Genomic DNA, 23,924 nt, shown 5'->3' with positions numbered 1-23,924 from the left:
CATCCTCACCAGCCTAGCTGTCCTGGCTTATGGGACAGAGAGAAGGCCATCTGAGGCTGATCTTGTAGAGCGGGCTGTCTGGTGTTGCTAGAGGCGCTCCTTGACATAGGCTGGGCCGGAACTGTATAGGGTTTAGAGGTCAAAACCAACACCTTGAATTTGGCCCAGAAAACAACTGGTAGCCAGCGCAGCTCCTTCAGCAATGGAGTGATGTGATCTCTCCGGCGGCTGCCTTTAATCAGGCGAGCCGCCGCATTCTGTGCCTGCTGCAGCTTCCGAACTGTCTTGAAGGGTAACCCCACGTAGAGCGCATTACAGTAGTCTAGACGAGAGGAGACCACTAGATCTATCTAGTTTCCTGATAGATCTTCCTGAAGTGATTGGCTGGAGATGTTCTAGGGCAGAGTGAGTCTGAGCATGAGCAAGTCAAGGCAGGATCTCAGACAAAAAGGGAAAGGAATGGCAGAGGAAGTTACGGTAATAAATAAAGGCACTGTCATTATTTTTCCGTGCTTTCTGCTGAACCGCAGCGGGGAACAGCACAGAGTTTGAAAGGATGGGGATGGAATGTCAACCCCACTATAGGGTCTTCACTGGGTTCTTTCGCGCCTTCTGGCAGCTGGAGCCTGAACGCCCTCAGCAGTTCGGTGAAGAAAAAGAAGAGCTCCATCTTCGCCATCTGCTCCCCGAGACACACCCGATGCCCTGCAGAGGAACGGAGGGGAAAGCAGAAAGTGGGTCAGAACCTGTTCCACCTATTCGCTAGTGTTTCTCATTTGGTCAGCAACTAGTTTTGACCTTGAGGAAAAACATTGGATTGGTAAACCAAGGCACCGCCGCCCAAAGTGGCCCACCTCATATCCCAGTATTATAATCATCGCTTTTTCTGTAGCTCCTTTTGATCCTCTGGGTTTGCACCCTCAGGGGCCTGGCTTTCCTTTTCCTGAGGGTGTCCGAAGGAAGGCTGTACTGACAACTGAGCAGAGCATCATGGGTCTAACTATAGGGCATGCAGCACATTGGTTTTCCCTTTGATCACTAGTCTAGGAAGAATATGCATCATGCTTTGAGAAGGCAGGTCCAGCTACCGGAAGGGCTGAGCCGGAGAGGAATCATCAGAGCTGCTTTCCGCTCCACGTTCCCTGCCTGTGAAGCACCAACATCTCATTGCTCTCTAAGGGCTTCACCACACCAGGCCTTTCATTCTGCCACTTAATTAATTGGCTTGGTGAGGGAAAGCTCCGTGCCTAAAGCACTGCTAATGCCGGTACAGACATTTTCACCTGTTAGCATCCACCCAGGTTAAGAGCCTCCACCCAAGCAGTGCACATGAAGCCTCTTTTATTCCCCTCACACCCTTTGCATGCCCCACAGTTGCACACAAAATTATCCACGGTGGGAAAACCAACACCTACCATTCCTTCTGTCTCTTTGCAAAGCAAAAAGTTTGTTGGTTGGCATCTCCCCCTCCTTGCAGCCCCCTCTTAAGTTAGCTTTGCTCCCCCCCCCAGCTCCCCCAGTGTTGCTTCCTCACCACTGTTTTCAAAGGTCTCTCTAAGGAAGCGCTGTCCTGCACAAGGCTTAAGGGACCTGCAGGATCGGTTTGGCCCTCTTCCCCACTGCAGACCGCTCAAGTGACCCCAGGCGCCCAGCACCAGGACGATGGCCTGATCCACAAGCACCCCCTGAGGAGAAACACGTCCCCCCTTTGATCTAGGATGGCTAATGCCTGTGCGCTAATTTCCTCTTCCAACTCTGCTTACATCCCTCCCCCCCATTTCTCAGGCAAGTCAGCCATGCTGCCACCAGTGTTATTCCTACTCTGTCCTGCCCCCCCGCTCTCTCTCTCTCTCTCTCTCAATCACACACACACACACTTCCCCTAACCCCTGGATTTCTACATATCTGTCTAGCATCTCTCTCTCTCCCCTCCCCCTTTGGCCTTCGGTTCCTCCCACTTCCGCTTTCCCTTGGATTGAACAAAACGATTGCCCATAAAGGTCATTTCAGACGAGGCCGGCCGCACATGGCTTGGGAGAGAATTGCAGAGGCCAGGGGCCACCACTGAAAAGGCCTTGTCTCTGAAGAGCGCTATCATATCTCCCCTCAGGACTTGAAGAGCGCTATCCTATCTCCCCTCAGTCTTCTCTTCTCAAGGCTAAACATGCCCAGGTCTTTCAGTCTCTCCTCATAGGGCTTTGTTTCCAGTCCCCTGATCATCTTTGTTGCCCTCCTCTCAACCTTTTCCACTTTGTTGCATCCTTCTTAAAGTGTGGTACCCAGAACTGGACGCAGTACTCAAGATGAAGAGTGACCAGTGCTGAGTAGAGGAGAACTAGTATGTCATGGGATTTGGAAGCTATACTTCTATTAATGCAATCCAAAATAGCATTTGCCTTTTTTGTAGCCACATCACATTGTTGGCTCAGATTCAGCTTGTGATCTGCAACAATTCTAAGATCCTTCTCATTTGTAGTGTTGTTGAGACACGTATTCCCCATCTTGTAACTGTGCATTTCGTTTCTTTTTCCTAGGTGCAGAACTTGGCCTTTATCCCTATTAAATTTCATTCTGTTGTTTTCTGCCCAGCACTCCAGCCTATCAAGATCACTTTGAATTTTGTTTCTGTCTTCCAGGGTGTTAGCTATCCCACCCAATTTTGTGTCATCTGCAAATTTGATGTCTTCAGTGGCAGCCCCACATACAGCACATTGCAGTAGTTTAGGCTATCACCCACATTCATTTACCTCTCAATTTTATCACCCACAAAAGTAGAGAATATTGACAGATTTCATGCTTGTACATGTTAGGTAATTCAATGACTAGTATCTAATGTAACAATTACCAGAGGGGAAGTCATGCTAGTCTGTTGCAGAAAAACAACAAAGAGTCTTGGGACATGTAAACACTAACAGATGTATTATGGCATAACATTTTTTGTACCAGGGTCTTTGTTGTTTCTCTGTCTATTGAACGCTGCAAAGGCTAATACTGTGGTACAAATATTCCAATCCTTTGTTCTTTGAAAACCAAATTCTTGCACAAATATTAAGGCACAATGAAATGAGACAGAGCAAGATCAATAATCGGATCTCTTGTATTTTTTTTTTTTTTTTAATGGCTAAATGCAGTGACTAGATGGCCCAGTTCAGGTTGGGGCTTTGACACTGGGGGAATGGGGGTTTTACTCTTCCCCTCCTGAATCATTTTCCCAAACCAAACTGGTCTTCCAGAGATGCTATTTCCCTTAATTATAGAAAGCATCTCAGGAGGGGAGGAAGAATTTGGACAAGAAGAACGATGTGGAGGAATAGGTTAAACCCTCTTCCTTAGCACTAGAACATTCTTTAATTATTTAAAAACCACAGGAGATCCTATCATGGATCTCCCACCATTAAACCTACTTTGACCTTCAGTCCCTTTGAAACAAGCCATTAAACATCACTAGATGTTATTTCCGCATTTACCTGCTCCAAATGGCAGAAATTCCTCTCTAGCCAGGAAATTTCCATCCTTGTCCAAAAAATGTTGGGGGTTGAACTCTTTGGGATTTTCCCATTGCTTGGGATCAAGAAGTACAGAGCGCAGGTCTGCAATAACCATGGTGTTCTAAAAGGAAGAAAAGGTTGACTCAGAATACATCTGGACCAGCACACACCACTATCCCGGAAGCAGTCATCTACCCCCCCTTTCTCACACACATACACGTGTGTGTTTATACACATATGTAACACCTTCACACTCACATACACGTATGCACAGTTTGCAAAAGAAAAAGAAACTCCAGGTGCAGTACCAGTGAGGTTGTATGCTGTACAGAGAGAGACTGTGACCAGGGTGGGCAAGGGGCTATTTCTCATGTGCGTAGTTTTGCATCATTTTTATCTTGAATGCCATCTCAAGAGGGTTCTATTCTTAAAGGCAGCCTAAACATTCATTTATTTATGTAAAACGATAAGAATGATTTCTGTACTCCTGCGACATTGCTATGACAACAATTCCTTCCTCAAGGGAGACAATTAAAAACTAATTACACACTTAATTCAAATCCTCATTCTTGACTCTGGCATATAACCTATACGATATTCCTGAAACCAGAATACGAGAGATTGGTGTAAGCGGCTATTTGTCATGTGATGTTTCTTTGTTATTGGAAGATGGATTCAGAAAATGTGTTAAATGTTCTGTTTTAAGTACATCCAATCACCATACGCCACACAATAAGACACACAAACAGGTCAACACACACAGTGCAGTCGCTCCATCCCTCAGTACCACGATACGTTCTAGGGATGTATAAAATTCTACATGGTATGGAGAAAGCAGATAGAGCTACATGTCTGCACCCCTCCCATAATCCTAGAATCTGGGGATCACGCAGTGAAGATGAATGGCGGGAGGTTTCCAGACAGATCAGTGGAGGTACTTCTTCACTCTGTCACTCTGTGCATAAACTATTCAATTTTCTTCCACAAGATGTAATGGTGGCCACCAACTCGGATGGCATTAAAAAGGAATTATTAAATTGATGGAGGACAGTGGCTATATACTTTCTCCAGTATCGGAGACAGCATGCTCCCAATAGAGTTGCTGATATTTCAGTGGGAAGCGTGATTCATTCACGTCCACCTTGTGGGCTTCCCAGAGCCATCTGGTCGGCCACTGTGGGGAGAGAATGCTGGACTAGGTGGGTCATTGGTCTGATTCGGCAAGGTGTGTGTGTGTGTGAGTGTGTGTGTGTGTGTGTGAAAAGGGAGATGGCAGTATTGGTTCACCTGGGCAGAGTGAAAGCAAAGAAGTGTTAGTAGAGTGCGCATAACCCCAGGCAGCCATTGCTGGGGGGTTGGAATGTTGTGGGAAAGGAGCATGGCAGTTAAACTCAGAATCGGAGCAGTGGCGTTAGGGCTTCTCCTCATGGGGCTTTTATCCTGCAATTGAGAAGCGCCTTGAATTGGGTTGAATTTGTCCATGTAAAGAGGAAGCGGCACTATAAACAGCACCATCTAGGGGCTGTATAATGAAACATATAGAATTTGCAGATAAAGGGGGAAAAATGGGGGGAGGAAGTGCATGTAAAGGGCCGCTCTTAATCCCGCAAAGAATCCGGAAGCAGAAGCCTTGGTAAAATAGCAGGATAAAAATCTTCTGTGTGGAGAAGCCCTTAAACTGGAGAAAGAGGAGAGCATCATCAGGAGAGTATCACATCATAATGCTACTCGGACAATCCTATGGCACTGAGCAGGACTCAGTTAATATAGAGAACTAGAGACTCAACATATGGCACTGGTACAGAGGATTCTGAAGTTGTCATAGGTTGAAAGTAAGTTACTGCTCATTACAAAGTTGTTCACGTTTTGCTTGTTTGAGTTTCAAACTCATCCCAGATCACTACACAATTGGGCCATTCCTTGACCTTCAGATGGGGGTGGGGGCTCCTTGCCTTTCAGTTCTTGCACTACACAAGATGTTCCCATGTAGACATCTCTTAAAGTGCCACCCTTGGATGCTCTTGGGATACAGGAGTGCAGCTGCATCACTTTTCTATACCTTGGGAATGATAAAATCATATATGTTCACATCTTTTAAACATCGTCTGGGGATCCCAACTGGCAAGGGATATTTTACACGCAGGATCTCATGAATCACAGCATAGGTGTAGGGAAGTCTCTTCCGATCTTGATAGCAGATGGAATGAGAGGAACCCAAAACATCTTCCATCTCTTTGTAGACTTTATCTGAGGGAAAGGATGGGAAAGGATGCTTTACTCTGACTACCATTTTTTATCTCAGAAAATCAGGCAATCATTGAGGGACATTTATTCCACGTGAAATTATCCCTTGTAGTTACAATAAAGAAACCTGAAAAACCACTGAGCTTTGAAAGTAATCACATTTAAATAGTGCCTAACAATGCTGGATGGTGTCCCAAATAAAAAGGGAGGGTAGGTCATGTGTAAGAACTTCGGTATTGATCTGGGATTCTGATTCTGTCAGGGCCCAGTCAAATAGATTCTTTTAGGTTACCAAGATGAAACAAAGCCACTTGGGCAAAAGGATGACAGTCTATTGACAGAAAAAGATGCAGAATAAATATGAAAAGAAAGCTCATACCTCTCATCAGCCAGTGCAGCTGTCACAGCGGGACATCTATCTGGGCCTCCAAGATAGATGAGAAGTTGTTCCTAGTAGGGCTGTGCAGAAAAGAAAACCCTCCCCGAGCCGCTTTGGAGGCCACGTCAGAGCTTCCGAATTGGCCCTGGCCCACCCCAGCCCAATTTGGAGCCAGGCTGACCCGCTTCAGCCTCCAGAACTGAAGCGAGATCAGAAAGCCAAAGCGGGCCCAACCCCCACCCAGCCGCGCGAGCCCTGCCCCCACCCACCATGTGAGCTCCCTGCTGCTCCTTACCTGGACCCGTGAGGAGTGCCCACAGCCACTGCTGTCTTGGAAGGGTCGCCATTTTCTTTTACGCTGGCGACTCTTCCTGTACCGGTAATTAAAGGTTGAATAGACTGCAGCCGTAAAGGGGCCATCTGCGCAACGTTGCAGGCATAAATGGCCCATTTACTCCTGTAATGTTGCGAGGATGGCCCCTGTACGGCCGCAACCTGTGCAACGCTTCATTACCGGAAGAGGAAGAGTCGCCAGCTTAAAAGAAAGTGGCGACCCCTCCAAGACAGCGATGGCTGTGGGCACTCCTCCCGGGTCCAGGTAAGGAGCAGGGGACTCGCGCAGCTGGTGGGCCGGCTGCCCAGATCGATCCCAACCCACTTCAGGATGCTTTGGCCTGACCTCGACCTGCTCTGGAACTGGACCACTCCAGCCCAGATCACCCTGACCTGCTTTGGGATTCGGACCGAAGCCGCGCACAGCCCTGGTTCCTAGAGCCTCCAGGCTCGTAGCGCGCTTTTCCCCATGGAGAAAGACTGAGCGCAAAGCCCACGGCTGGATTGTATAAGTGCCTCTGACCAAAACAGCTTCACGATGAAGCTGTGAATTTCTAGCCTGTGTGAAAGGGCTTCTGAATTAACTATAAAGCTGCGGCTAGGCCAAACTAAACAGGTCTCTAGGTAGCTACCAACAGCATATAGGAATACTGTGAATTCCACCCTTTTGCTCACCAACAAGTTCACTACACCTTCTCTCTCAAGAGGTTCCACAAGGACTTGTGAACTGATCTGAAGGCGTCCAGTGATACTGGACACTGATCATGGCAGATGGCATTGTCTGAAAATGCATAGTCATAAAGGCTTGGCTAAGCTTAGGAAAAGTGAGATTGACCAAACAAAGGTGCAGTCCTATGGCCCCAAGACATTGTCTATGGGATGCTGCGAATTTTCACCTCTGAAGCCATAGACAGAGCTACGACCTCAGGGGTGAAACTCATAGGAGAGATGCTCCAGTCCTTTGATAATTGTATTTTTTCCAGCTCTCCCATATCTTCTTTAAGGTGTGGTGACCAGAACTGTACACAGTATTCTATGTGTGGTCTCACCATAGATTTGTATAAAGGCAGTTTTATTCTCAATTGCTTTTCTAATTATGCCTAACATGAAGTTTGCCTTTTTTACAGCGGCCGCACACTGGGTTGACATTTTCATTGAACTGTCCACCACAACCCCAAGATCTCTTTCTTGGTCGGTCACCACTAGCTCAGATCCTATCAGTTTATACTTGAAATTGGGATTTTTTTGCCCCAACGTGCATCACTCTGCACTTGCTTACATTGAACTGCATTTGCCATCTGGATGCCCATTCTCCCATTTTGGAGAGATCCTTTTGGAACTCCTCACAATTCCTTTTTGTTTTAACCACCCTAAACAATTTGGTGTCATCAGCAAACCTGGCCACTTTACTGCTGACTCCTAATTCCAGATCATTCATGAGCAAGTTGACAAGCATTGGTCCCAATACAGATCCCTGTGGGACCCCACTATTTACTTCCCTCCATTGGGATAATTTTCCATTTATTCCTCTCTCTGCGTTCTGTTCTTTGACCAGTTACTGATCCATAAGGGGACCTCTCCTCTTATTCCATGACTGCTAAGTTTGCTCAGGAGTCTTTGGCGAGGGACTTGGTCAAAAGCCTTTTGGACGCCCAAGCAAACAATGTCTACCGGATCACCTCGTCCACATGTTTATTGACACTCTCAAAGAACTCTAGAAGGTTAGTGAGACAGGAATTACCTTTGCAAAAGCCATGCTGATTCTTTTTTAGAAGGGTTTGTCCTTCTATATGTGTACTAATTTTATCTTTAACAATGCTTTTAACCAATTTACCTGGAACAGATGTTAAGCTAACTAGCCAGTTTTCTTCTTTCCTATATTTGCCAGGGCTTGACCATTGTTTGTTTAAACTTACCAATGAAAGAGATAGAAGAACTATGTCATCAGCATATAAATGAATGGAAATCTTACGAGGACCAATTGAAGTTGAAAAGAATTCTGGGCCAGAAAATCTCAGAATGATATCATTAAGAAAAAGATCAAAATGTAAGGGAGCAAAACTACAGCTTTACTTAACTCCATGGTTTTTGGAATTAAATCAGTGAAGGAACTTGAAAGTCCCACTCTGACGCTAGCAGAGGTATTAGTGTGAAAGTCCTGAAGCAAACATAAAAGACATTGGTCTATATTAGTTTTAACTAGCCTGCACCATAAGCCATTTCACTCAACCAAATCACATGCTGCAGCTAAGTCAACAAAAGCCACATAACGGTATTTAGACCCTTAATGTTTTGATGGGCAAGATAATGAAGAGTCATACAATGATCAATTGTATTTTGAGCTTTCCCTGAAACCAGCTTGTTCAGGAAGAATGATATGATTTATTTCCTCCGGTTCTTCCAGTTTATTCACGTTATTTACTCCACAGTTTGAAGGGAACATTTAAAAGACTTATTGGATGATAAACTCCTAGATCCTGCTCATCTCCCTTTTTGAAGATTAGAACTACTATACTCTGTTTCCAACCAGCTGGGAACACACCAGTTCCAATCAGAAAATTATTTCAGTATTTCTGGGGCAACATGTCATTCTCTGGTGCTTTTCTGGCTGAAAGAGATGTATTCTTAGGGCACAATCCTATGCATGTTTAGACAAAAATAAATCCTAAAACTCCCAGGTGTTGGGAGTTGTAGGACTTATTTCTGTCTAAACATGCATAGGATTGAACCCTCTAACTCAGATATATCCAGTGAAGGCCAAGGAGGCACGTTTGCAGCATCCAAAGAGAAACTTGGCCTAAGATCTAAAGATAGAACCCTGGAAATACCATAATGCACAAGCCGATCACTGGCAGATATAGGTACATTAGTTAGGGTTCTAACTATAAATCAAGTAGCTGGTTCAGACATGCATTCCTGAATCGCAACCCATTAAAATCCTATTCCATTTTATGATGCTCACTAATTTAATTGCATTGTTGTTGACGTTCAGTCGTTCAGTCGTGTCCGACTCTTCGTGACCCCATGGACCATAGCACGCCAGGCCTTCCTGTCCTGCACTCTCTCCCGGAGCGTGCTCAATTCCATATTCATTGCATCGGTGATGCTCTCTAGCCATCTCATCCTCTGCCGTCCCCTTCTCCTTTTGCCTTCAGTCTTTCCCAGCATCAGGGTCTTTTCCAGGGAGTTTTCTCTTCGCATTAGGTGGCCAAAATATTTGAGCTTCAGCTTCAGTATCTGTCCTTCCAATGAGCACTCAGGGTTGATTTCCTTTAGGATGGACTGATTGGACCTCCTTGCAGTCCAGGGCAATTTAATTGCATACCATCCCACTTATCCATATATGATTTTATTTACATTATTTTCCATAAGCAGTGTAGGAAAAAATCAGGAGAAAATAGGATTTCATATTGCATGTATCTCAAACACCTTCCTTTTCGTTCACTATTAAATTCATTTAAGAGCACAAGAATAAAAAGAGCCCTGCTGGATCAGAACGAGGATCCCTGTAGCCCAGCATCCTGTTCACACAGTGGCCAACCAGCTGCCACGGGAAACCCAGAAGCAGGACATGAGCGCAACAGCACCCTCCCACCCACGTTCCCAGCAACCGGTGTACATAGGCAGACTGCCTCTGGTGCTGGAGGGACCACGTAGCCATCAAGACTAGTGGCCACTGATAGCCTTCTCCTCCAGGAATTTGTCTGACCCCCTTTGAAGTAAGCCGCATTTCTTCAATGAAATTTCCATGGTGGATGATTAAGACTAGGATTTTTTGTGGTATTTTCTGGATGTCCTCGTTTCAGTTGCTTGTTAGATATGAAGGGATATTTATCATCCAACCAAGATGAAATCTTGGAAGAATTACAAGCAGTGGAGGCTGGTGGCTCTGAGTTTGGTGGGGCTGAGAATCTATTCTGGCTTTCTGTCAGAACCAGCCAGAACTCTAAAGCAGCTATCCATGTTGCTGATCCCTAGCCCCAAAGCAGATTAGATCCCTCCTTTAGCATTCTGGCTGATTCTGACAAACCTGGGGTGGTTTTACAGCCCCACTGAAACTGGAGCCACCGGCCTCCACTTATCACCAGCTATCAGTATGAAACACAATGGAGGCTGGTGACTCCTGTGTCACTGGCCCAGCGACTCCACTCTGGGTTTTCGTGAGTACCAGTCAGAACTCTAACCGAGCTATGAAAGGGCCTGGGATAGCTCATTTAGAATCCCAACTGTTTCTGACTGAAATGCAGAGTGGATTCTCCATCCCATGGGCATCAGAACTCCCAGCCTCCACTGATAATGCAACTTCCTCCCTGCAGGGATCAAGGGCAGAGCCCGCCTCCATTACTCAAGTCTTCCGTACCTTGGATGTCTGGATAAGCCAGCATGAGGACAAGTGCCCACTGCAGAGCTGTGGCGGTTGTCTCTGTCCCTGCGATGAAGAGGTCAAGAATGCACTCAGAAAGGTTCTCCTCATTATACATTGAAGTGGGGTCGTCCTTGCTCTGCGGTTGATAACAGAAAAGGAGAAATGTTGCTTAGAACCATTCATTCATTCATTCATTCATTCATTCATTTATTGAATTTATTAATAGCCCATCTGGCCGGGCACCCAGCCACTCTGGGCAATGTACAACGTATATAATAAAACAGTTTAAAACAATAAAATTCTACAATAAAAACATTTTCTAAAATACCCTAACCCACCCCAAATGCCTGCCTGAACAACCACGTTTTTAATGCATGGCGGAAGCTCATTACAAAGGGGGCATGGCGGAGTTCCCTAGGGAGGGAGTTCCACAGAGTGGGGGCCACCACAGAGAAGGCCCTCTCCCTCGTCCCCACCAGTCTAGCTGTCCTGGCCGATGGGACAGAGAGAAGGCCATCCGAGGCTGATCTTGTTAAGCGGCCTGTCTGGTGCTGCTGGAGGCGCTCCTTAAGATAGGCTGGGCCGGAACCATACAGGGTTTTAAAGGTCAAAACCAACACCTTGAATTTGGCCTGGAAAACAACTGGTAACCAGTGCAACTCCTTCAGCACTGGAGTGATGTGATCTCACTGGCGGCTGCCTTTAATCAGGCGAGCCAACACGTTCTGTACCAGCTGCAGCTTCTGAACCGTCTTCAAGGGTAACCCAACGTAGAGTGCATTACAGTAGTCTAGACGAGAGGAGACCAGGGCATGTACTACTGATGGGAGCAGATGGTCGGGAATGAAGGGGCGCAGCGGCCGTATCAGACGGAATTGATACAGCGCTGTCCGGCTCACAGCTGACACCTGAGCCTCCATGGACAGCTGGGAGTCCAAAATGACCCCCAGGCTGCAGACCTGGTTTTTCAAGGGTAGCCATATCCCATTCAACACCAGGTAAACATCCCCCAGCCTCCTCTTGTTTCCCACCAAAAGTACCTCAGTCTCGTCAGGGTTCAGCTTCAGCTTATTCCTCCCCATCCAGCCACTCACCGTCTCCAGACATTTGGACAGGGATTTTACGGCCAACCTTGGTGAAGATTTGAACGAGAGGTAGAGCTGCGTGTTACCTTTCCCGCCGAAGCGGTACCTATTTATCTACTTGCAATTTCTTGCTTTCGAACTGCTAGGTTGGCAGGAGCTGGGACTGAAGACGGGAGCTCACTCCGTCACGTGGCGCTCGGGTCTTGAACTGCTGTCCTGCCGACCTTCCAGTCTGCAGTTCAGCGTCTTAACCACTAAGCCACCGCAGCCCTATATTGATGACACCACACCCCAAACCTCCTGATGATAGCCCCCAGCGACTTCACATAGATGTTAAATAGCATCGGGGAGAGGATGGAACCCTGTGGCACCCCACAAGTGAGCGGCCACGGATCTGAAACCTCCTTTCCCAGTGCTACCCTCTGGTACCTGCCGGAGAGAAGGACCGGAACCACCGCAATATGGTGTCTCCAATGCCCAACCCCTCCAGGCAGTCCAGGAGGATACCGTGGTCAATGGTATCAAAAGCTGCTGAGGGATCGAGGAGAACAAGGAAGGAGCATTCGCCCCTATCCAGAGCCTTCCTCATATCATCCACCAAGGCGACCAAGGCCATTTCTGTCCCATGCTCAAGCCTGAAGCCCGACTGACATGGGTCTAGGACACACTACAACATTTACTGAGCTTTGTGGGGTGGGGATGCCGTTCACCATACCAAATTGTTTGTTTCACAGGTGAGAATGCAGAGAGATCTTTGTAAATGGCTGTGGATTAGAGTAGAACTGCAAAATAGGCATTAAAGCGGGGGGCATAGAGAAGGATCTCTCTGATGCCCTCCTAAAATGATGCACAATCGGATCACAAAAAGCTCTTTCTGAGCCAGCTCCGACGATGCAAACGCAATGCAGACACCTACACGAATCCAGTGTGGGTTGGTGAGCCTCCCGTGCCAAGGATATTTGCACCCCACCCCCAAATCGTGGCTGCATGGGGCGGGGCGAATGCTTCTATTATTCCCTAGAAATTTGCTCACACCTCTGGGTGCCAGAGGCCCCAAAGAAGAGCCTTGAGAGCCAGCTTCACTTTTCCAGCTCCACTGTCCTTCACTGTCCTCCACTGTCCAATGACTGCCTCTCTCACACAGCCCTAGCAGGGGTGAGGGGCTATTTGGGCTCTGCTCAGGCAGGAAAGTGTCCTGAGGTCGCACTAAATACTTACTTTCTCTATTTGAAGTAGATAGTAATCAATGAAATCCTGGGGCTCATGTAGGGTCTGATATTCCTTATGCTTCTCTATCTCCCTCTTTGTAAACGAAAGCACCATCTCTGCAGAGGACAAGGCCTTCTGGTGAGGCCCGGGGAGACACAGCATCAACCGTGGGAACAGTTCACCAAGCTACAGGGAAGGTGAAAGCAACATCTGGTCACTACCGTGCGTAAGCTTGGTAACGCGGCCCATCAGCCTACTCCTTTGGATGAGCACTTTGACACATAGAATCATAGAAGAGTAGGGTTGGAAGGGGCCTATAAGATCATCGAGTCCAGCACCCTGCTCAGTGCAGGAATCGAAGTCAGAGCATCCCTGACAGGTGGCTGTCCAGCCTCGTCTTGAACGCCTCCAGCATGGGAGAGCCTGCCACCTCCCCAGGGAATTGGTTCCAGACAAGATTCCGTTTGGATCCTGCTCTGAAACATGGTTCCATTTGGCTTGGGAGGCTGCCCTCTTTGCCTCAGGTACTTCGAAAAATCCAAAGTGTTGCATCAAGAAAAAGCATGGTAACACCGTATTTATTGTTGGAGGGAATAAACGCAGGCCACGGCCAGTCTAGAAGAAGTTCCAATCAACTTACTTTATTAGTGCTTTTAACACATCACTGAAGAAGGCTCTCTAACACTGGTCAACTACAAGCACCCCCTAAAGCTGGGTGTGTGAGGGTAAGTAAGCGAAGGCATCAGATATGGTTACTTGTTTGTAGGGATGTGAGGACCCAACTCTGTCCAGTCCCTTCGCCGAGCCGCAACCTGTGCTGCGGGAGCTACAGGACGGCTTGGCAACTGCCCGAGAAGTACCGCAAGGCCGTCCGCCGCCTTACCAAACTGCCGTTGTGTGCAGAAATCACGGCTCAGTTACTTCCACATATCTAATGTTGTGCCTATGGCTGCCTGAAAGGGGCGATGGCTCAGCATTACAGGCGTAAGGGCGCAATCTTTGTAAACCACCCATAGAGCTTTGGCTATTGGGCAGTATAGAAATGCAATAAACAAACAAACAAAAAACATTAGATTTGCAGAAGTAACCGATCTGCGATTTCTATGCACAATGGCAGCTCGGGAAGGTGACGGGTGGCCTTGAAGTGTTTCTTGTGGATCGCCATGTGGGCAAGCGTGCCCCCCACGGCCAGACAAGTGGGGTCTGGGTGGTCGGGGGGGGAGTCCAGTGGCCTCACACCCTCCTTGGACTCTCACGCCATCCCTAGTTGCTTCCCTCAGGGAGAGAGCACATGTTGTCTGTTGCAGAGGCAAAGAGGAAAAGGAAGGGGAGGGAGTAGGAGAAAGGAACCAATCAAGTTACGAGATGACAAGAGAGATGAACAAGACAAGCGGCTGCTGATATAACATGTTCTCTATCGCCCCCCAGTGTCTGGAAGTATGCAGAGTTGTTCCTATTACCCAACAGTTGGACTACGAGTCTCAGTAGCCCAGACTGCTGCCCATGCTGGCTGTGGCTGAGTCCCACAAGATCTAGTGGGCCACAGGTCCCTCAGCCCTGCTCTAGAGTTTGGGGGATGGAAAGTGTTCTGTCTTTCCCTCTCTTGTTTTGTGGGCAGGGATGAGCAGGGATTTAAAGTGAGGTCTCCCTTGACTATGTCTAGCATTCTAAATACTAGCTGGGGCATGCTGGGAGCTGTTGAACTTTTTTCTGTCTAAACATGCATAGATTGCACAGTTAGTGTTCTGTGAATACTGATTTCTGCTTAGGGCCTCTATCGGACCCAGTAAGCAAGAAATAGACAACTCACCGCATGAAAGAAGCTGCCTCCAAATTTTAGGAGACAATCAACAGCTTCCATCAGTTTCTGGAACTTTTCGTCTTCAAGAGAAAATCGGTATCCAAAAGACAACACACATATCACCCTGGAGACCGCATTCGTGATGGGTAACAGAGGATCAAGTGGCTGCCCTGAAAATGAAGTGATTCACAGCCATATTAATACTATTCCGCCACACCCGTGAATACCAAGAGTGAGATTTCAGGACGGAGATGGGGAGAATGTTGGGATTGACCACAATCTATTTTTAGATTAGAATTCAGGTCAAACTAAAAATGCAGGAAATTCTATTTCAAAATGTACATAAACATTTCTGCACAATGGGATACATGCCTGCATCATCTCCTAATCTGACATACCCTTTGCACGTGCAAAAGTCTCCACAAGCTGATGGGCTTCCTCTGCGATTTGGCGCTCCATGCCTTCCTTCCCCAGTCCCAGCTTTCGCATAGTAACGACACCAAACCGTCTCTGCTGCTTCCAGGTGTGACCGTTTGAAAGTACAAGACCTGAGGCCGTAAGGAATCAGCGAGAAAGCAAAAGAAAAAAGAAAACAAAGTTAACAACTATTTAGGTTTCCAGCGTAGAAAATGCCAAATCTGGAGCCATTCTTGCCTGTGCATCCAGGAGCTGCCCTATTCCCCCGCGCCCCCAAACCCTAACCACTGGAAGGCTGTTGGAGAATCTGTCTAGTACCATGTTATTTCTTTGAAACTGGCAAGCACTATATTTTTTAGTAACTATTTCAGAGGCCCTCATTCATTTCCACTTTTTAGCACTGAGACATTTGGGGCTGTTTCATGCAACACATTTTCCCCCCCACGCTGCAATTTACGCTGTCACACAAAAGTGCCTCACCAGGCAATTTTGGAAGTTCTGATTGGAAACTGGTATCATGTTACACTAGCACTTTTTCCCATCTAGACATGCATAGGATTGCACCCTTAGATAATTACTGAATCTTAAAACCCTGATGAACTTCTGTGGATTAATTTATTAATATACTGAACCTCCTGTGATTCCTATTAACTCTAATTGGATTTCTTCTGTAATGTCTGTGTTTTGCAAGTTGGAAAGTTGTAATATTGTCTAAGCATCAATTCTTCGGCGCTCAGCCTTCCTTATAGTCCAGCTCTCACAGCCATGCATTACTACTGGGAAAACCATAGCTTTGATTAGATGGACCTTTGTTGGCAAGGTGATGTCTCTGCTTCTTACTACGCTGACTAGGTTTGCCATAGCTTTCCTCCCAAGGAGCAAGCGTCTTTTAATTTCATGGCTACAGTCACCGTCTGCGGTGATCTTGGAGCCCAAGAAAGTAAAATCTGTCACTGCTTCCATTTCTTCCCCTTCTATATGCCAGGAAGTGATGGGGCCAGATGCCATGATCTTCGTTTTTTTAAAGTTGAGTTTCAAACCAGCTTTTGCACTCTCCTCTTTCACCCTCAACAAGAGGCTCTTTAGATCCTCTTCGCTTTCTGCCATTAGGGTGGTATCGTCTGCATATCAGAGGTTGTTGATAATTCTCCCAGCAATCTTAATTCCGACCTGTGATTCACCCAACCCGGCGTTTCTCATGATGTACTCTGCATATAAGTTAAATAAGCAGGGCGACAATATACAGCCTTGTCGTACTCCTTTCCCAATTTGGAACCAATCGGTTGTTCCATGACCGGTTCTTACTGTTGCTTCTTGACCCTCGTAAAGGAGACAGGTAAGGTGGTCTGGTACTCCCATCTCTTTAAGAATTTGCCACACTTTGTTGTGATCCACACAATCAAAGGCTTTAGCATAGTCAATGAAGCAGAAATAGACGTTTTTCTGGAATTCTCCTGCTTTCTCCATGATCCAGCGAATGTTGGCGATTTGATCTCTAGTTCCTCTGCCTCTTCAAAACCCAGCTTGTACTTCCGGTAGTTCTCGGTTCGCATACTGCTGAAGCCTAGCTTGTAGGATTTTGAGCATCACCTTGCTGGCATGTGAAATGAGCGCAATTGTGCGGTAGTTTGAACACTACACTGGAATTGGAATGTAAACTGACCTTTTCCAGTCTTGCGGCCACTGTTGAGTGTTCCAATTTTGTTGACATATTGAATGCAGCACTTTCACAGCATCATCTGTTAGGATTTTAAATAGCTCAGCTGGAATACTGTCATCTCCGCTGGCTTTGTTGTTAGTAAAGCTTCCTAAGGCTGACTTGACTTCACTCTCGAGGATGTCTGGCTCAGGTTCAGTGACCGCACTATCATGGCTATCAGGGACATGAATATCTTTCCTGTATAGTTCTTCTGTGTATTCTTTCCACCTCTCCTTAATCTCATCTGCTTCTGTTACGTCCCTGCCTTCTTGGTCCTTTATCATGTCCGTCTTTGCACAAAATGTTCCCTTGAGATCTCCAATTTTCTTGAAGAGATCTCTAGTCTTTCCCATTCTGTTGTTTTCCTCGATTTCTTTGCATTGTTCATTTAAGAAGGCCTTCTGGTCTCTCCTTGCTATTCTCTGGAACTCTGCATTCAGTTGGATATATCTTCCCCTTTCTCCCTTGCTTTTCGCTTCCCTTCTTTCCTCAGCTACTTGTAAAGCCTCCTCAGACAGCCACTTGGCTTTCTTGCATTTCTTTTCCTTTGGGATGGATTGAGTTGCTGCCTCCTGAACAATGTTACGGACCTCCGTCCATAGTTCCTCAGGCACTCTGTCTATCAGGTCTAATCCCTGAAATCTATTCCTCACCTCCACTGTATATTCATAAGGGATATGATTTAGGTCATACCTGAATGGTTTAGTGGTTTTCCCTACGTTCTTCAATTTAAGCCGAAATTTTGTAACAAGAAGTTCATGATCTGAGCCACAGTCAGCTCTAGGTCTTGTTTTTATTGGCTGTATGGAGCTTCTCCATCTTTGGCTGCAAAGGACATAATCAATCTGATTTCGATATTGACCATCTGGTGATGTCCATGTGTAGAGTCGTCTCTTGTGCTGTTGGAAAAGAGTGTTTGCTATGATCAGCGTGTTCTAGTTGGCAAAACTCTATTAGCTTTTGTCCTGCTTCATTTTGTACACCAAGGCCATGCCTCCCTGTGAGAGCTGGACTATAAGGAAGACTGAGCGCCGAAGAATTGATGCTTTCGAACTGTGGTGCTGGAGAAGACTCTTACAAGTCCCCTGGACTGCAAGGAGGTCAAATCAGTCCATCCTAAAGGAAATCAACCCTGAGTGCTCATTGGAAGGACAGATACTGAAGCTGAAGCTCAAATATTTTGGCCACCTAATGCAGAGAGAAAACTCTCTGGAAAAGACCCTGATGCTGGGAAAGACTGAAGGCAAAAGGAGAATGGGATGGCAGAGGATGAGATGGTTAGATAGCATCACCAATGCAATGAATATGAACTTGAGCACACTCCGGGAGAGAGCGCAGGACAGGAATGCCTGGCGTGCTATGGTCCATGGAGTCACGAAGAGTTGGACACGACTGAACAACAACTCATTGATTATTATGTAAGCACGTAATTTAAAACTCAACAAAAGTAATATATTTTTTCAATGCCCTTATACAAATCTGTGATGCGACCACACTTGGAGTACTGTTCCCAGAGCTCAAAAAGGATACTGCAGTGTTGGAAATGGTGCAGAAAAGGACTAACAAAATGATCAAGGGGTTGGAGCAAGTGCCCTATGGACAAAGGTTACACGTCTGGTTTTTAGCTTAGAAAAATGGTGAGTAAAAGGGGGACATGATAGAACTGAATAAGGTTATGCATGCCGTAGAGGAAATGGACAGGGAGACGTTCTTCTCCCTCTTTCATAGTACTAGAATCTGGAGTCATCCAAAATAGCCGTATGGTAGCAGATTCAGGACTGATAAAAGGAAGTACGTCTTCACACCGCAATGGTTAAAAAGCTACGGAATTTGCTCCCACAGGATGTAATGATAGCCACCAACTTGGGTGGCTTTCAAGAGGGATTAGACAAATTCATGGAGGATAGGGCTAGCCCAGTATCCGAGGTGGGGTGTGTCTCAATATCAGTTGCGTGGAAGCATGAGCAGGGTGGTGTCCTTGCATTCCTGTCCTGCTTGAGGGCTTCCCAAAGGCACCTGGCTGCCCCCCGTGGGAACAGAATGCTGGACCATACGTGCCGTTGGTCTGACCCAGCACAGCTCGTTTTGTGTCCTTCTGTCTAATGACCAACTTCACGAAAGCAATGCATGGGCTACTTCCAGCGCTCACCTGCCAGAGAAACCTCTAGGTGACTGATAAACCAGGGATTTCTTTAATTCCCTTTTGCTTGAAGTTCCTGCATTATACCATTGCAGAAAAAAAGTAAAGCCCCTCTATTCGCAGCAACTTACCTTTTCTTTTAAATGCCACTTTAAGTAAAGTGGTCACTGGTCGCCCAGAGAAGTCTTCTGAGTGGTTGATCAGACCTTCTTTTACGGTTTGGTATCCAGACAGTATTACGATAGGAAAATGTCCTACCCATATAGTGTAAATGCTTCCGTATTGCTGAGCCAGCTGTCATTGGGATCATAACAGAGAAAAGAACCTTTACTTCAAACTAGTGTATTATTTCAAGTTAATATATGAACTCCGGCCTTCTTCAGCTGTGCAGCACCTGGCCATGTGTAGTTCTCCTCTCTTTCCAGTCTCCCTCCTGCTTTTCCTTTCCATCTCAGGTCCCTGCCCTTTATTTATTTATTTAGGTTTTTCGCGTGCATTTCAGAGTACACTGTCCTTTCAAGGCAGCTCAGAAAGAAAAGACATGAGAATAAAAATAAAATTTCAAAGCAAAGCAAAGGAAAACAAAACCAAAAAACAGAAGCAATAGGGTCCCCCCACCCCAAAGTACAGCGCAACCCAACTAAATGCAGTAAAGTAGGACAGTGTTGGGATGGTAGCAATGCGTTGTGCTGCCCCAAATAGCCTGGATCAGGTCATTGTCATTCATGGACCAGGATGTCTTCCATTTTGTTGAGACGGGATAACTGCATTCGGGTTCGCATATTGATTGAGAAAGAATGAAATAGTTCAGTTCTTTTCAAACTCTGAACTGAACAAAATTCTTCCACATACCAAGATGTAACCCAGTTCTGGAGAGTCGAGGCACTTATGAAACCAGGTGCATGGGCCTGGAGGGGCTCACCTGGCCATGCCCATGATGGCATCTTGGACCTTGGAGATAGCGCACCATACATTAGTTAATACTGAAAGGGAGAGGGTGCAGAAAAACCGGGACTGTTTCTATTTTATTCAAGCCAATTATGTCTGTCTATCAGTATCAGCTGCTTCAGCTGTTTGTGAGGCACATGCGAGATGTTTATGACTGATAAGGGTGTGAGCCTTTGAAGTCATCTGCAGGCAGCTTGGAAAACAATGGAACAATTAAGAGATTAATGCAATAACTTAACACTGTTAAGAACATCCTAAATTGATGTAAGCAAACTTAGGATATTAGGCAACCTTGCTAAAAGTTCTGGAGAATCACTTTTTAAATTTTGCCATCTCTGTTTTGCAGCTGAAACACACACACACACACACAGAGAGAGAGAGAGAGAGAGAGAGAGAGTTTCCTCCGCATGCAAGGTTTTTCCTCATTTCTCACCCATTGACAACAGCATGTGGGAAATTATGCTCCAGGGCACCATAATACAAGCTCTGCTGGATCAGATTGAATGGCTATTTCATCCACCCAGATGCCTATGGGAAGTCCACAAGGAGGACATGAGTGCAATAGCACCTTCCTGCTCATGTTCTCCAGTGGCTGATATTCAGAAGAATACTACCTCTGATACCAGGTGTAACACAGAGCTACCATGACCAGTAGCCATTGATAGGCAAATTGAATTGGACAAAACAGAGCCATCCAGATTACCTGTCCAGCTTCCTGGCTGTCCAGCTTCCTGGCAGATGCATGTTTCCTTCCACCGACGTGTCCCCAGAACATTCCTGGCCCCAGTGGCATCAGAGTAGCAACAGTGGTAGAACTTTCTGCTGCTGCACTGGAAAGGTCTCTGCCCGCAGATCTCCCTCTCTCTGTCTGTCTGCCCAATTGCAAAGCCTAGGTCATAGCATCCTATGGCCCCTCAGCTATTCTTCCAGGAAACCTAGGATTCTTCCCTAAAATATCATATCATATCTCTGGACTTCCACCATCTCTGTCCATCCATGGTGTTAACAGTTATAGTGAAGATACGTCACTCTTATCTTTAGAGAGCTTGAACAAAATTTTAATGGGGGCAGAAATGAAATTTCAAACAGAAACAACCAGCTGAATGTAATACAAAAATATTTGATTGGATTAGAACTCTGACCACCAGTCATGAACCCAAGGGTAAAATTTACTTTTTAGAAAATAAAGAAATGGTTCCTGAAGAAACAATTCAGAATGTTTCAGATCATAGAATCATAGAATAGTAGGGTTGGAAGGGGCCTACAAGACCATCGAGTCCAACCCCCTGCTCAATGCAGGAATCCAAGTCAGAGCATCCCTGACAGGTGGCTGTCCAGTCCAGCCTCATCTTCAATGCTTCCAGTGTTGGAGAGCCCACCACCTCCCTAGGTAATTGGTTCTATTATCATACTGCTCTAACAGTCCAGACATTTTTCCTGATGTTCAGCCGGAATCTGACTTCCTGTTACTTGAGCCTAGTATTCCGTGTCCTGCACTCCGGGATGATCGAGAAGAGATCCTGGCCTTCCTCTCTGTGACAACCCTTCAAGTACTTGAACAGCGCTATCATATCTCCCTTCAGTCTTCTCTTCTCAAGGCTAAACATGCCCAGTTATTTCAGCCTCTCCTTATAGGGCTTTGTTTCCAGTCCCCTGATCATCTTCATTGCCCTCATCTGAACCTTCTCCAGTTTCTCTGCATCCTTCTTAAAATGTGGTGCCCAGAACTGGACACAGTACGCCGGATGAGGCCTAACCAGTGCTGAGTAGAGGGGAACTAATACTTCACGTGATTTGGAAGCTATGCTTCTATGAATGCAACCCAAAATAGCATTTGCCTTTTTTGCAACCACATCACATTGTTGGCTCATATTCAACTTGTGATCTATAACAATTCCAGGATCCTTCTCTCTTTTCAAAAGTTTTATCCTTGTCTTCTCCTTGATTGGGTGGTCGGTAGTAGACTCAGACCACCATGTTCCTTTTATTCTTTGCTCCATTTATTTTAACCCAGATGTTCTTGATGGGGCTACCAAACTCCTCCTCCTGTATTTCTGTGCAGACATACGTACTTTTCACATATAGTGCAACTCCACCTCCCTTTCTGTTCATCCTGTTCTTTTTGAACAAGTTATATCCTTCAATTGTTGTATTCCAGTCATGGGAGTCATCCCACCAAGTTTCCATCACACCTATCAAGTCATAATTTCCCTCCTGTATTAAGAGTTCAAGTTCGTTCTGTTTGTTTCCCATACTCTGGGCATTAGTATATAGACATCAAAGACCATGTGCTTTATAGTCTTGCTTTCTTCCTACATTTCTGAAGGCTATTATTGGGCACTATTAGAGCTGTTCTCTCCATTGTGGTGCATGAGCCTTTGTCCATTGTTACCCCCAACTTTAAGTCTCCCTCCCTTGTAGGATTCAGTTTAAAGCCCTCCTGATGAAGTTCTTCATGCTGTGGCCAAACACATCCTTCCCAGCCTTTGTGAGGTGCAACCTGTCCCTTGCCAACAGTCCATCTTCCTGGAAGGATAGCCCATGGTCCCAGAATCCAAATCTCTCATGCCAGCACCACCTTCGTAGCCAGTCATTCACCCAGAATATTTTTCTTTCCCTTTCTATCCCTCTTCTAACTACTGGAAGGATGGATGAGAAAACTCTCTGGGCTCCAATGTTCTTGAGTTTCCTTCACAAAGCTTCAGTTTGACGTGATTTCTTTGTAGCTCTGCTTGGCGGTATCATTTGTTCCCACATGGATGAGAAGAAAGGGATATGTGTCAGTGGGCTTTATGGGTGTAGGCCACCCTTCTGTCACATCTCTAATCCATCCTCCTTGGAGACAGCATACCTGGTGAGTCCATGGGTCTTCACAACATACTTGGGTTTCGATCCCACGCAGCAAGGAGTCTCCCACTACTCTTCCTCTTCTCATCTTCTTGTTGTAGGCCTTAGTTTCATTGCCTCTGCTTGACTGACCTTCAGCCTCTTGCTCACTCTCACTCCCCTGTAATTCTTCCTCTGCAGGCTGTCCTCCAGTCTCATCCTCAAGTACCTGGAAACGGTTCCATAGTTCCAGAGCTTCCAGTGGTGTACAGTGGTTTCTAGTTCTACTAGGGATGTACGAAAGTCCCTTACCTTTGACGAAAGTTGATTCGCAGTGGGGGGGAGGCGCTCCGTCCCTCCCCCTGAAATTCTGGCTGGGGGGGAGGCGCCCCATCCCTCCCCCCCAAAATTCTAGTTGGGGGGGAGGCGCCCCGTCCCTCCCGCTGCGAATCCTGTTCTGCCGGGACTGCAAATGGCAGCGGCCGTAGCCACCGCCGTTTGCGTCCCTGCAGTCAGCCGTGATAGGCTATGTAAATGTTTATATAGCCTATCACGGCTGAGTGGGAAAAAAAACCCCACGCGTACGCAAATTTTGGCACGTGTAGTCTACATAAACATTCACGTAGACTACGGTGAAAATAAGGGGAACGCCGTAGTCTACGTAAATGTTTATGTAGACTACACGTGCCAAAATAAGGAACGCAAATGGCGGCGCCCATGGGAGCCGCCATTTGAGTACGCGCTTTTTCCCCCCCCCCAAGTCACCCGTGATAGGCTACGTGACGATTTACGTAGCCTATCACGGCTGACTTTGGAAATCTAGCCATGATAGGCTACGTAAATCGTTAGTGCTTTTTTTTTTTTAACTTTCCTTTTTCATTTTGCAGTGGTGCCGGTCAGAAGAGCGGCCACCGCTCCCGCCCCTGCCGAAACACCTCCGAAATGCCTCCGAAATGCCGCCGGGACCCGCCGCCGAGAGGGACAATCGC

General features: G+C 46.4%; 1 protein-coding gene across 1 annotated transcript in view; it reads right to left on the bottom strand.

Annotated features, from left to right (window-relative positions):
• Positions 1–499: 499 nt before the first annotated feature.
• Positions 500–23,924, bottom strand: part of LOC146351725 (cytochrome P450 2C8-like) — a 30,926-nt gene continuing 7,501 nt past the window's right edge. The window contains exons 2-9 of the mRNA XM_084842099.1: positions 19,293–19,455; positions 15,304–15,453; positions 14,915–15,075; positions 13,114–13,290; positions 10,805–10,946; positions 5,548–5,735; positions 3,468–3,609; positions 500–705 (exon numbers count right to left, since the gene is read on the bottom strand). Of these exons, the coding sequence (XP_084698225.1) occupies positions 500–705; positions 3,468–3,609; positions 5,548–5,735; positions 10,805–10,946; positions 13,114–13,290; positions 14,915–15,075; positions 15,304–15,453; positions 19,293–19,455 (1,329 nt within the window). The remainder of the gene's footprint in view (positions 706–3,467; positions 3,610–5,547; positions 5,736–10,804; positions 10,947–13,113; positions 13,291–14,914; positions 15,076–15,303; positions 15,454–19,292; positions 19,456–23,924) is intronic.

This window comes from Heloderma suspectum, chromosome 3 (assembly GCF_057233095.1).
Source record: "Heloderma suspectum isolate Gila_16-S chromosome 3, 16-S_ref, whole genome shotgun sequence".
Lineage (NCBI taxonomy): Eukaryota > Metazoa > Chordata > Lepidosauria > Squamata > Helodermatidae > Heloderma > Heloderma suspectum.
Note: the sequence above shows the minus strand (reverse complement) of the source record. Positions and strands in the feature narration are given on the sequence as shown.